The sequence below is a fragment of the Bactrocera dorsalis genome, chromosome 5 (assembly GCF_023373825.1).
Source record: "Bactrocera dorsalis isolate Fly_Bdor chromosome 5, ASM2337382v1, whole genome shotgun sequence".
Taxonomy (NCBI): Eukaryota; Metazoa; Arthropoda; class Insecta; order Diptera; family Tephritidae; genus Bactrocera; species Bactrocera dorsalis.
In genome coordinates, this window is record NC_064307.1 from 13,179,717 (window position 1) to 13,195,304 (window position 15,588).

Below are 15,588 nucleotides of genomic sequence, written 5' to 3' on the forward strand. Positions count from 1 at the left end.
TTTTTAGTGATTTCTATAAAGGTTTGAGTTATTACTTTGTATGATTTATGCCATATATAGAATATATATGAATGTATAAAAATTACATTGAAATTATAAGTAAATTAAATTATTTAAGATATACTATGAATTAAATTCTACAACACCTCTAGAATATTGTCTTAAATTTTCAAGTTGATCCGAGTAATAGTTTTGGAGGTACAGCCTTGAGAACTCGTGTGCTCGAGGCTAGCTAGGCTAAGTGCGCCGTCTTCAAACGCTTGAAACTATTTTTGAAGTCGGTTGGCAAGATTTCTCGAGAACTATTCAACCGATCTTCATGAAAAGTTACACATGTTTTTGAGATACAGACTTGGATTTTTTTGCGATTACGATTATTTGAAAAAAGTCGCCAAGTTTTTACAGAAATTTTCTTTTTTTTTGTAAAAATGTCTGCCAAAAATCCACTTTTCGGTTTTTTCCCTTCGTCCAAGTTCTAAGTTAAAGTTTTAACTAAAACACATAATTTTTTCACTTTATATGATCCTGTAAGTAGTTATCCTACCAACGCGGGCACGCTTTTTTTCCGAGGGGTCACCGGAAATGGCGTCGCAGTGGCCGAGTTTAAAATTTTTTTTTTTTTTTTTTCAAAAATTTCAGAATTTCTTTGTTAATAATGTATGCTTGCAACAATAAAATTTTTGAATAACATACTTCATATTTCATATGAGAAAAAAATTATTGAAAAAAGTTGTTTTTAACCGGAGGAAACCTATTACCCCCACCCTATAAGAGGTATTTGAGATCGTCTGCTATCTCTCTGATGCCAATACAAAGGTTTTTAAACACTGTTTCTTTGAAATTTTATCGTCATTAATAGAGGTTAATGGATGTCTCGTATGAGTCTTCGATGTTTTCACGCCTTTCACTGAATGCTTTGTGCCCCTCAAATTTTTGTGTTCGTGATAAAGTTGACGCCTCGAAATGTTTCTCTAACACTTTTAACGATTCCGTAGCCGTGATGCCATTGGAAGCACAAAATTTCAAGCAAACTCGTTGCTCAATCATTTTTTCCATTGCATAAATCCCCAATCCCCAAAGAAGTCCGACCAAATATCCAGCAAAGATCTTCCGAAGAAGTCATCTATTCAATTTTATAAATTCAAAAACTTGATGAAGTTACAAAAAAATTATTTGACAGCTAGACACCCAAATACTCATGAAATCAATTTGTATATCTTTACTAAGTCCTCAGTGTAAGTAAGTACTCATACTCGCCGACGCTCATTAAAAATAATACAGACTGAAGTATGCACTTATATTTGCAACTATGTACTATATAGTATATGACAGTACATGTGTTTATATACATATGTATGTATGTACATACATATATGCATATGCATCTATAATTATTGCATGAATTATAGTCTGAGGAACGGTGGAATAAAAAAGCACAGCTATACGCAAACATATGTACATACTTATCTGTGTACAAACAAATAATACATGGGCAACTGAATTGCGAAAATAAAATCGAAGTCGAGATACTCGTCGCTTTATCGGGTGTAGTAAGAAAAATATGTGTGTATGTACATATATTCATGGTGGATTTACATAATTACATAAGTATAGCAGTCGCATGCACACACACATATATGCAATATTTGTTGGCACAAGAATTCACAAGTGGTTAAAAGCAGCGCGGGAGGTTATGCGGAAAGCCATCTGTAAATATTTGCCGCCAAGTTGTAGTGTTGCATTGCATTGGTATTAAAGAAATTCCCGGCAAATTGCCGGTGTGCAGGCCAACAGAGCACTACAAATCTGGGTTACTGTGTAAGTGGAACGCGACAATCGGAAAAAGAACAAATCAGCTGATATTGGAGCAAATGCGGTTGAACATACTTAGAGGCTCTGTGAAAAAAATAAAATAATAACAAAATTTTATAAAATAGAAATGTATTTTAAAGATAATTTTACATTTTAAAACATTTTAAGCCATTTAAAAAAATTGTTTTTTTGTGGTAATGAAGTTATAAAGTGGAAAGATTTAAAAAATAATATAAATAAATATAATATAAAATATCTTTAGGAAAACCAAACCTTGAAGATACATATGAACATATGTATGTATATGCGTACGTATTTTATATGTGCTACATACAAAATTAGAAAACTTTTACTATACATTGTGACAAAAAATTAAAAGTCGAATCTCCCTTTAAAAAAGGGGTTTCACTCTGAACTATCCCATTTATACCATCTATTTTTATTTTTCTGAACTTTGTATCTAAATTTAATCGAACAGGTCTATTTAAATTGCGCGCTCAACCCGAATCGTAAAATTATTTTTTATAAAATCTTTTTTTATGTTCGTGTTAAGTTTGAAAGTTTCATGAGCGGCTTGTCAGTTGTCTCCGAACACCTGGAGAGTCGGGACAAACATTTTCGCGTGACGTGTTTCTGTGAGTGGCGCAAGCCGAAAATGCAGCGTTCGTTAGAGCAGAGATACGCGATTAAATTCTGTGTGAAAAGCGGAAAATCTGTGACAGAGACGTTTGATATGATCAAGCAGGCTTACCCAGATGTCGGGAAGAGGTCCCTGTTGAATGAGAAAATCCAAAGTGAACACGATGGTCATTGTCTTTTTTGATATCAAAGGCATCGTTCACCATGAATTTATTCCTCCTGGACAAACCGTCAACGCTAAGTTTTACGTGGAATTAAGAGAGTCTTAACCAAGGTCGGCATCCCGACGTTTCCACAGCCGTCCTATAGCCCTTATGTGGCCCCCCGGACTTTTTTATTTCCTTGCCTGGAATGGACGATGAAACGCAAGCGTTTTGAGGAGACAGAGGCTCTCAAGGCTATTCCGGAGAATGACTTCCGGGATGCCTTCAATGCTTGGAAATCACGCTGGCAGCGCTGCATCGACACAGGAGCCTATTTTGAAAGTTTTTAAAGAATTGTTGGTTCAATAAAGTTTTTTTTCGGGTCAGTCTTATTACTTTCCGGACAAACCCTGTAATCTATTGCAAGTAAAGTCGCGTAGTAGTTCTCGTCAACATAGTTGAGAACGTTAAGCAAATGCATCATTACTGGCTACGAGACGCTTTAAGAATTAGCCCGGCCCGAAAAACCTCAATTCGAAGGAGACACTGAAGACCATGCAAGCGGAGGCTATAACAGGTGTATAGAAATATGGATGAAACGTTGACATATTTGTATTGGCTGAGAAGCAATAATAAAGATTTGTATTAAAATAGCTGAGAATTTAGTATTTTTTGGTCAGTCCGGATTTATATTAATCACCTGGTATTTTTATTTTTTACACTTGTACATATGATTGTAGATACATGTTTATAAAATATTTGTTTGTATTTGGAAGCTTTTTAATTACAGCATTGTTACAAATTTTTCCAGTTTACTGTTGATGCGCCATGTGCATTTAAGCAGGGACCGGAAATAAGAGTTATTTTACAATTTTTAATAAAAAAAATCATACATAAAGGAACATCGTAGAAAAGTTTTGATTACACCATCATGATTTTTAGGTGAACTATATGCGAAATATTGTATGATTTTTAAATTTTGATTTTTATATATTTAGATCAAAAATAAAAGTTATTTTTGATTTTTATTTTTTTAGATCAAAAATAAAAGTTATTTTTGATTTTTATTTTTTTAGATCAAAAAATAAGGATTATTTTTGATTTTTATATTTTTAAATCAATAATAAAAATCAATTCAAAATTTTGACATAATATGTTCTTAATCTCTGTTAAGCTTTAAAGTAAAACTAAGGTGTACGGTTATAATAACAGCAAAAAATAAATAAATAAAAAATTTTTGAATTGATTTTTATTACTGATAAAAAAAAATAAAAATCAAAAATAACTCTTTTTTGATATAAAAAATAAAATCAAATATAACTTTTATTTTTTGAATATATAAAAAATCAAAATAACTCTTATTTTTGATCTAAATATATAAAATCAAAAAATTCGATAAAAGTCATAAGAGATTTGTGCATGTAAATATTCTACAAATTAGTTGCTACCTACGAAGTTAGCACATTACTGTAATTATTATAAATAAGTAAAAGCTGTCAACACGGTCGTTTTATTTTCTCCATCGCACATTACGCTACACACTTGCAGGCGCCAACACAACGACAAAGCTAATCAAACCGAATGCGCTACTATATACAATACAATAAAAAAATGCCAGCAAAAGTTTGGGAAAATAACGCTCTCAGAGTTCGAGAAGACGCACCAACACAAACACACAGGTCATAACGGCAATGTGAACAAGTTACTTCATCGTTTTTATTGCAACTCTTGCTTAGCGCTCATTTGCAGTTTACAGTCTACGTTTTAGACTCGATTCGTAGCTTAAACGTGCTAACTGTTTGTTTGTTAACTTGATTGGTTGCTTACTGTTCTCTCAACAGTTTCTTATATCTATATCTACAATGTAGGTATAAACTTGTGTGTGAATGCTTGTGTGTTTCTACTACATAGACACAATTTTTATTTCGTAGATTACATCTAGTTCTCTTCAAGCTTTGCGCCAGCAATCATACTTTTACTTAATACATACAAATATAGAAATGTATTTTTATATTTTTTGCTGTTGTTGTTGTAAATGACTGTTGCTAGTGCCGGCATTCGATGCATGTGTTGGTTATAATTGGGCATATACACAAAAATGTATGTATGTATGCATGTGTATAAACGCCGCCAGCGGTAAAACTCACCGAAATGTGGGTCAACTTGAAATAATGCCTATCAAAACTTTGTTCCAATGCTTTAACACGTGTCTGTACATACATACATACATATAGTATGTGTTTAAACATACATACATACGTATGTATAAGCAAACAAGTGTATATAACATGTTAACCTTAAAAGCGACAGAACTCAATATCACAGCTTATCAGAATCAAATTAATAGCTTATATTTAGCTACAAGCTTATGTATATATAAAAATGTATTGATGAATCAGTGTGAGCAAAACAATGTGTTAAGTAAAATATCACAGAAACGTTAAGTATCTGATTATGCTAACACGTTTAGCTATAATTATACATTTATCACTTCATGTTTTCGAAGAAATTTTTTTAATACCTATGGGGTTGTGATAAGTGATTGAAATACATACTATGTGTAATCGAATACTATTTCTGTTAGATTAAAAAATTTATTTATAATTTTTAATTTTAAATACTAGAAATATGAGAGTATACAACACTTTTCAAGGTCCGCATTAATTATTACAGTAAATGAGAGATTACGGTGCAAAAACAGTTGAACTACCCAAGAGACAAAGGCTATTACTTAAGTAACACAAGCCCTACAACAATAAGTACTTTCGAGAATGTGAGTTTTGAAAAATGTCATTTGTTGAATTTTTAAAAGTATTCTCCACTCAAAAATTGAGAGAGCAAGGTAACAGATTTTCATAGATTAAAATTCGTAAGAAGAAAGCTTGGCAGCATTTGTAATAGAGATACCATTAGCCAATATACCAATGCAAAGCAGTTTGCATTCAGAACAATTATCGTATTGTCCAAACATTTTTCCAAAGCATTGTTTTCAAATTTGGTGAGGAAAATTTTTCTCAACCGACCGGCCTGTAGATTTCAAATTTTCACACGGTATACATAAATATGTATGTATGTATGTATGTAAGCTAACAATATAAGGAAGACTTTTGAAAATATTTTTTTAAATCATTCTGAGTGCCTTTTTTCTAAAATTCAAAAATTTTTAATTGTCCATTACTCGTATCTTTTGATCTTTTGTAATATTTTTTTTGGATTTGAGATAATTTTTTTTCTATCATCAGACAGCTTTTTTCCGAGGTCTTGCTAGAGATCAGTTACGGGGTTAAGGAAATCCAAAATTATTAAAAATATATCGCCGATTACTATATTACGCTAAACTCTATAAATATATTTTATTTTAACTTATTAAATAAAGAATGCCTCTTCAAAAAAAAAATCACGAAAAACATGATTTTTTTTTTTTACATGGAAGTGTAAACCAAAAACTAAATGGAAGAAATAACTTAATTCCTTGAAATCATTTTAGTACAAATTGTGAAATACTCAATGACCAACTGCTTAATCATACACGTCTACACAAACAATTTAAAGAAGTATTTTCCAAGAGTATTTACTCTCCGAAATAACAGAGCTTCAGTGAAAATTATTACAACATGTTGAGACGGCGCACTTGCCGCACTCATTTCATCTGAACAGTTTGTAAGCATGTACACATTTAGTATACTACAAGTATATCGCTTGGTAACCGTTTTAGCCAATTGGTGTTTTTATGTGTTCACTTGACTGAAAACGAAGACCATAAGAACCGGCATGTTACAACACAATCACTCATACATATACTTCCACCAAGTTATGTACCTCTACTCTGACGTATGTTGGAGCAGTGTGCCACACTTTTACGTTCAATTATCATAAATACCGGTAAAAGGTAACGGGACTCAATATAACTCAACCGGAATCTTAAGACAACACAAAAATGCGTAAAAAAGCACAAAATCAAAGTAGTGAAAAGCCAAAGTATGGCAAACAAGCAAAGCGAAATCACATTAAACCAGTCAAGAAAATAAGGTGAAGTAAGCAAAGCTCAAGAATACCCAAGGGAAATGAAGATCGTGTAACTGAAATGGGGAAAGAGTCTTGTTGGCATAACTGGAATTGCCAGCAAAGACAGTAAAATATGACTGTGCATATATGAAATATTGTATATGAAAAGCAAAACAACGAAAACATGAGCAGCACACAGAATTTGACTTGAAATTTTGGTATAAAGTACTGTTATAACTTACGTGTGGTAATATATGAAGTATGAAAGTACATATAGAACTAAAAAGTAGAAAGTATGTACGTAAAAATACGCCCATCATGCTTTCTATAGACAGATATTGAGAAATTAAAATCTCTTAAATTTGTTTTTTTAATAAAGGTAAACCATTTACAGGTTATGTTCACTCTTTGATTTCAAAAATTTATACATTTAATAAAAGAATAGACATATGTAAATGCTTTTGAATATTGAAACACACGTTCGTCGTTAGCAATTATACGTATATATGTAGGTATATATAGAAGCTCAAACAAATGATTGTGTAAATCGTGTTCAACAATAATTACAAAATTATCTTCGATTAATGTTTGCAAAGTTTCCCGTTTATACAAGTACATCTCGTTTGTATACCCATTTAAAACGTATTTAATATATTTTAAGGCAGAGATACTAATATGTAACTGCTGATGAGAGAATCACTTTTTTGAGAAATCATTTCTTCTTATTTATGTATTTTTTAAATATTCTTTTATCTACTAATAACGCAATGAGTACATATTTATGTAAGTATATAGGTACAATACACTCACTTGTCGTTCGGTTGTGGTATGTTCGGCTGTCTTCTTTTTCTGCACCACTGTATCCTTCTTTAACACCTTCATGGCATACAATGTCATATCATCATCGCCACCAATCTTACGCACGAGAAACACTTTACCGTAAGCTGAAAGGAAAAATATGTAAAATATCAACAAAGTGCAATTTGTAGGGCATATGAACTCAAAAATACAAAAATAAAGTAAATATATTTGTATTGTACTGCTAATAATACTATATAATATTAAGTATTTCACACCGGAAGCGTGGGCAATTCGACTGCGTAGGTATATAGCGACAGTGATGGGCAACTAAACATAACTAAATAGTATCTTATGATGTAATCAGTTTTAGAGAAATCGTTTAACCAACCAATCAATTTCGATTTCTGATAAATTAAATTAAATTAAAAAAAATTTAATTTTAGGTTTAATTAATTTTCTTCTATAAAAGATATTGAATATAGTTAACTAGTATAATTTAAAAATTGTCTCCGAAAAAATCAAATTATTTCCGAAAGAATTTAAATAATTCAATTTAATTTAAAAATCGAAAAATTTACAAAATACATCTGAAAAACGCTGACTATTTAGATATATGTACATACATTGTGAGAAAAAAGTATCCAGAAATTGTAAATTAATCTCTTTCTCTTCGATCGATTGAAAACGGGTTTCACGAGCGGCAATTTCAGTTTGGGGAAGAAGAAAAAAATCACACAGAGTCAGATCTGGTGAAGACGATGGTATTCAATGCGTTTTTGGCTTTAATTGGGTCATAATGGTGGCTTGATGTGATGGCGCATAAACATCGTGGAAAATCCATGAATTGTTCTTCCACAATTACGACCGTTTTCGACGGATGTTCTCACGCATACGCCTCAATACGGCCAAATAGAACTCCTTATTGACCGTCTGCCATCCGGAATAAATTTATGACACGCCATACCACGAATATTGATAAAAACAATGAACATCACCTTGATTTTTGAGTCGTTTGGCGTTGTTTCTTAGTTTCTGTTCATTTTTTCCCTCTATTCTGATGATTGTTGGATTGCTTGCATGTCAAAATCATAAAACCATGCCTCATCATGGCATAAATGTGGGATTACGGTACTCTTTTTGAAAAAAAAAATCAGCTTTATCGGGAAAAGTCGAGCAAGAACGCGTTTCATACCCAAAATATCCACTAAAATCATTCGAATGAACTCTACTGAGATGTACCGACTTAAGCAGCTGCTGTAAACAAACTGGCATTTGGCATAGCAATTAAGGACAGTCCTACAAACTTATCAAAATACATTTTTCTGAAATATCATTTACCCGGGGAATTTAAATTACAATTTCGTGGTACTTTATTGTCACAATGTATATTTTATCTTATTTTTGGGTATTACAAACTTCTTGGCAAACTTAATATACCCTGTTCAGGGTATAATTAAATACAAGACTAGCGAATTTATTAATCAATTGGTACGATAAACTATTACCCAAACCAAAGCAATTGAAACACAAGTATTTAATTGCTCTATGCGGTATATAACCTATATTTGCTTCCCCATGTTTTTATCCACCTATGTATGTACAATACTTGTATATATTTCTCTAATTTACACGCCATCAATATGTATGTAATGTAGATTGTATGGTGAAAACTTACCCCCAGTTCCAAGTACACGTATCAGCTTGAAATGTGACAAATTCACTTTTTCCTCTTCCGTTGCTGTGCCTGTGAAAAGATAGAAAAATGTTATGTAATTTAATAAAGGAGTTACACCAAACAATATGCAAGTCAACGATAAAAAAGGGGGAGATATTTAACATTATAATTTAAGTGTGGTAAATAATTGTATTAAAGTGCGTTGAGTTTGTGTTGTAATCGATAAATTCTGTGCTATACTCAGATGGGAACATGAAGGGTAGAGAGGATGGAAATGGCTATATATACAAGTAGTTATATACATATATATATATTACTGGGACCTCATAAGTATAATGCAGCAGGCTCGTATTTAGTATTCTCAACAGAGAGAGAAAATTGAATTTTCGTTATCACTATAATTTTGCGTTTTATTAAAGAAATTACATTTAGTCATCTGCATATCGTAAAAGTGGCGATATCTCTGTGAAAAGAGAGTACCGCGCGAATTTACAACTGAGAACACCGAGTCTCGAACCTATCACATTTTTTGGATCCGATTTTCAGCGAGTTTTCCCCTCCTTTGACTCTAGGCGAATGCAAGAACTACTGAGACTACTAAATTAGAAGATCACTCCAATTGGTGTATCGCATTCCATGGCAACTACGAGAGTGACTCGAGAAGCCTTACATAGTAATAGTGTGCGAAAGCTCTGAGCAAAGAGAAAGCCGTCAAACTTACAATTGATACATTCAACGAGTCTCCAATCTATCAAAATTGCTTCCGCATTCTCTGTATCTGACTTCAAGAGAATACAATAATTACTGATACTAGCCTCACCGCCCGAATGAATCTGCACCAGAGACCAAAAAACACTCAGTATATTGGAATTATCCCGACAAACCTTCTGTGAAGACGGTAAAGGCTGTTCTATTAGCCGGAAAAGTGATCTCCACTGCTTTTTTGTCATTTGCTGAGGCGTGATCTATGTATATCGACCTAACCTACTTTTCAGAGAGGTTATAGAAGTTGGCGCATCGCTGGGTAAGGTTTTACAAAATTTATGTTTTCTTTCATAGCTTTAAAAATCTTGATCTAGTCGGAATTTCTTGCCGAACAACAATTAGAAGAGCACAGAAGATATACTCAAGGGTTCTTGTTATCCGAATATCATAGATTGATATTTTCATTAAAGGATTTGATACACTTTGTTCTTATAATAGATAAAAAAAAAATAAATTTGCTATGTCACAACTCATCTTTACCTACACCACTTTTCCCTACCGACATGCTACCCACTTACACATATGTATGTACATTTGTATGTAGATAAACACGCCCAGCACCAAGTGAGCCTGCAGTGCCAAGTGGCTGCTGTTTTTCAATGCTAACGCGTAGGTACTATTATGCACCGATTAAAAATAAAGAAGATATTTTTAGTAATAAATGCATTAAAGCGAGCCGCCATATCCACCATAGAAAGAAATGTCAAGCGACTTGGCTGCGTGTGGGTCGAAATGTACAAAGCTTTCATATAAAAATAAAATCTACAAGTATCGAGGTATGTATACGATTATAAGCGCCTACATTCTACTAAGTCCTTTGGACAAATACATATACACCAACATACCTAGTATGATAGATGGGCCAACAACAAATGCACATGCGTTATTTATTTATTTATGATAGTCGTCGTCTGCATCGCCAAAGGTCAAATCAAGGCAATTTATTTTTGAAGTATAGTAGGCGAAGAATGTAGGTGCAATGGGAGTGAGCTCAGCACGATATGACTGCTATATGTTTGTATGTATGTATGTACATATATACTCGTCAATGAAAGTATGTGTATATGGTACACCGGCTCGCACATGTTGTTTGTCTCCAACTATTATGGCGTTATCATGAAATTTCGGTGTGTTTGTTGTTGATCAATTGACAGAAAAGTCCGCGGCAATGGCTCAAGGACACTGTCTGCATGTGGCGTTCAACTTGCGAGAGAGAAAACACTGCATGCTCCATATTTTCCACGGCGCGTACAGGCAGACAAATCCACAATAAGTCGACACATATGCAATAACTTGGCAATTTGAGGTAAGTAAATTGCTAATGCAAAAACTTTTTCGCACTCTCACATATGCGTCATGTACATATATACAGATGTTAATACATACATAAATGTGTATGTTAATGGTTGCTGTCGCTAATTTCGCCGATTAAGAGACAGAAGGTAGCTTGAGTGTGCTTTAACATTGTTACTTTCATTTTCTGACAGTGTACTCAATTTCTAGTTTTCACCTTTAAAAGCCGGAGAGTCACGCACACATAAGGATGCAAATTTAGTGCTGAAAAAATTCGCACAGTAAAACTCATGGCCATTGTTTGATTGGCTGCCGAAGAAACAGCCGAAGTTGTGCGGCAACAGCCTTGGCGTGCCGTGAACGGTAAAATGAGTAAGGACGATATAATTGCGTGCATACAAACATCTGAAACATCTTACTCATGCAAAGGTCATTAACATGGAACCGCAGAAAAGTCAATGTACTACTGATATTATAATTGCTTGCGTCCATTTTTTCAGCCAGTAGACTTTAAAGAGGCTTAGTAGGGAAAACAACTTTAAGTAAAATAAGCACTGAGAATACTTGAATTTTTGTATGTGAAAGTACACTAAAGTCGTAAAAAATCTATAACGGAAATAGCAGTCTAATATTTTTCTAAAAATTTTAAAACCGATAATGATTAGTATATGTTATGAGAAATTTGCGAAATGGCAGAAAAAAGCTTCTCAGAAAAGCTTACAACTCAAAATAAAATAAAAACGCTAACTTCGGTAACACCGAAGCTGCAATACCCTTCACAATTAAAAAGGTTCCCATAAAAAACAAGATTTTGTTCGGTCTATAGTGGTCCGATATACCATTTGCCTTGGAACATAATTTATGCCAAATTTCGTGAAGCCGTCTCTTCAAATACAGAAGATATCCGTACGAAAACTAGATTTTGATCGATCAATTTGTATGGCAGCTCTATGCTATATGGGTCCTATATCGACGATTCCGACAAATGAGCAGCTTCTTGGAGTGCAAGGAACATCATCAAAATTTCAGGTCGATATTTCAAAAGCTTATGGACCAGTTCCCGTAAATACAGACGTTGTAAAAATGGCTTGTTATATGGGATTATTGGTAAAACTTAACCCCGAAATAGTAGTATATTTTATTAAAATTTTGCGGTTTTTATATACCGACGAAATGAGAAACTTTTGAAACGCCAAGAAAAAAGCTTCCCGGAACAACTGTTCTATGAAAGCTATCAGAACCCTCAATATGTTTCTTCTTCTCTTTAATATGTTTAAAAACTTTAAAATACCCAGGAGAGAAGCTCAGCCAAACATCTAGCAAAAGATTATAACAAAATCAAAGCTTCCAGCTTACGCTTCGAATAGGCGTATAAGTTTTCGATCACTTATTACACCATATGTATATGACGAACGAAAAATGATATTGACCTTAGTTTACTATACGCCCAAGAACTCAAATTTGGCTGATTAGGAATAGAATTCCCAGCTTCATATCCTGAATCGTAAAATATAAACCTTATTCAATTGAGCATGTCGCTCTTTGGCTGATTGACTGTCGAAAATTGTCACTGGCTGGTTGGAGGAATTGAGCCTACGGCCCAAAGCGCAGTACTCACGTAATTAACACACACAAATACGGAAACAACACGATATTAAAATTGACTTTCATAATTAAGCTCTACATTCTCAATCTTTTAATTCAACTTAGTAAGTATTTAACGAAAATCTTCGCTGCGTTATAGGACGTTGACCTAAGTGCAACATTATGTTCACATCGAGGAAGGGAACGAAGGAAATATGAAAGTAATTCGGAGACAGGATTTTATGAGAAATATAAGTGCCACGGTGCACAGGACATGTTGCGCTGAAATTGGAGCAACCAAGCATAGGCTGATGTTTCCAACTGGTTTCAATTACACTTTTTAAAGAGAATATCATAATGTGTACATAAAAGATAGAAGAATACCACCTGCCATGGACGAGCGGGAGATTAGCAGGCAAATCACTTTGATCAAAGAAATATTTAAGAAGCCAACTGTCATGAAATGACACGAGCAAAGAAAGCAGAAAATAATAAAGACAAAAAGTGAGAGCTTATGGAAGAAGAAGAGACAAAATGCTGGAATATTATCTTCACATGCATGTTACTGCTTATCTGCTTATCAAATGCCGCAAACGATTAGAACAATTTATCATTTATGAGATAGAGCGACAGAGAAAAATAACAACTTCGAGAGAATTTGCAAGCTTTAGCGGAAATCTGTGGCACTAGGTAATAAATGCATATACTTATATATTTGGAAGGACCGACTAAAGTTCGCCATGGCTTCCGTTCTCTTCGTTTGCCAGCCAAATGATTTAACATTAAATTTAAAAGACTAATTATTAAAAAAAGGTAAAGTCAGCTTAATAAAAATTGTATAAAATACAAATTCATGAAAACACACTACCGTTAACCCGAAAGACAGTTTACTGTGATTTTTTTCTCTGTTGACATGTGGATACTAGTGACTTGTTGTTATGTAAAGCATACAAATACAAATATAAATATGTATGTGATGGCACGAACAGTTGCTGCTCTTCGTGTGACTTTACTACTTACATACATACATATATGCATGTGAGTGTAAATATATTTTTGATTGTCTGCTGATTTTGCAACATGTGTGCAAACAGATGACTTTGAGTTGCATGCAAACATACACATATAGTTTCAGGTAAATATAAAACAACAAAAATAACAAGTGAGTATATTTTTCGACGAGATTCACGTTGTGTTCTTAGGACGATGGAGCAATGATTTATGCATGCATAGTTTCGGTTTCTCCCGCGAGCGATGCTAAAAGCCATCGAACCTAATGGGTGGATCGCAGTTTAAGTGTAATCTTTTTGCTCTAAATTAAATTCTTATGATTGATCTTAACCCACTTGAAAATGTTGTTCAATTATATCACAAGTACGAAAACCAAAAAAATGTCTTTAATTAAAAAATGTGTTTGTTTCATAAAAACTTTTTCTTTACTACTCTTCTGAGAGAATGAAATCTTCGTTTATTATTTGCCGTGACACCACCTATTTCACTACAAAAAAAAATAATATTCTAAAAAATTAATACAAATAATCCATTAAAACCGGTATTTGAGGTTATAGTTGATCAAATATTAAGCAAAGCAAATTAGGATTATAAAAAAAATTCCATTTTAACCAAGGCAAAAAATGTCGTAAAACCTCTAAAATAAAAAAAAAATATATTTAGCTCTGACAAAAACGGCGCTCTCGCCTCTCTACTAAAAAGATGATTGTGGTGAATTAAAATGCGCATTGTTGGCGACCGTACTGACAGTGATTGGTGGCTAAATGAAACGATTGCTTGCGGTTATTGAACCGCATACATTTTTCTAAATATTGTTTATTGTCTGTATTTGTAAACACTTTCGAAGAACTGGATCGTACACAATAGCAAACCCCATAGGAAACAAATGAAACGACTTAGCACATTTCAAACAATTCAAGTGGATCCAGTTTTCTAATGTAATTTTTCGTATTCGTATATAAATTATATAAATTATAAATTCAAAGATTTTAATTGCATGAACTCGATAAAAGCCAGCATTCATTTCGAGCAATAAATCATATTGTCATATCAAATGAATTATATTAAAAGCACACGTAATATATTAAGTACAATAAAAGCCTTTCGGAAAAAAGTGATATGAATTTCCATAAAAGCATTACACTCCATTTAGTCACCGACACACTTCTTGTCTTATTTAAATTGCCAATTATTTACACTTAGAAAAAAAAATTAATCAAATTCATTTGCGGTGGCCTTGTCGAAGTTCATGCACTCGTTCACTTGCACGTTTGACTCTCCTTCTGTATATTGTTTTGACACACTCGCACATTTGGACGCTCTCAACGTGTCATTGATACCGAATCTTTTAAATATTTGCTTTTTGTGGCTCATCCGCACGGGTTTATTCTAAATTTGTATATAGATACATATGTACATATGTGGGTATTAATATGTATGTGTGTGGGTGTATATTGAGGTATTTAAAGTGTGTACGTATGTACGCATGTGCGTACATACATATATATTAAGTATCCAAATATAGTCAATGAATCAGTTTTTACCGGATAAAGTCTTAATTTTATTTAATATGTTGTGATAATCATCAAAACAATATTGTTAAATAAAGTTCTATAAGCAAAAAATAGTAAGACTTTGTTCATAATTAATTGACTCAAAACGCTTTCCCCGGAGCGTTCGTTTGAGTTTGTTGAATACCCAAAAGAGCTAATCGGCGAATACGGTGATTGCCGAACAAAATTTTGGCGAAAAACTCATGAGGAATCAATGAAGTATGCGACGGTGCATTATCGTAGTACAAAAACCAAGAGTTGAAATATTTTATGCGTCATTAATTTTTCACAAAAAATCTTGTTTCTT

General features: G+C 33.2%; 2 protein-coding genes across 9 annotated transcripts in view; both read right to left on the reverse strand.

Annotated features, from left to right (window-relative positions):
- The window catches only part of LOC105224455 (EMI domain-containing protein 1), a 175,279-nt gene that overhangs the window by 106,629 nt on the left and 53,062 nt on the right, over nucleotides 1–15,588 (reverse strand). The gene's annotated exons all lie outside the window — the stretch shown is intronic.
- LOC105224446 (chromosomal serine/threonine-protein kinase JIL-1) overlaps nucleotides 1–15,588 on the reverse strand; it is a 36,703-nt gene that overhangs the window by 11,673 nt on the left and 9,442 nt on the right. For all 8 annotated transcript variants that reach the window (XM_049458358.1, XM_049458357.1, XM_049458355.1 and 5 more), the window contains 2 exons: nucleotides 9,076–9,144; nucleotides 7,410–7,543 (listed from right to left, as the gene is read on the reverse strand). In XM_049458358.1, coding sequence (XP_049314315.1) covers nucleotides 7,410–7,543; nucleotides 9,076–9,144 — 203 coding nt within the window. The remainder of the gene's footprint in view (nucleotides 1–7,409; nucleotides 7,544–9,075; nucleotides 9,145–15,588) is intronic.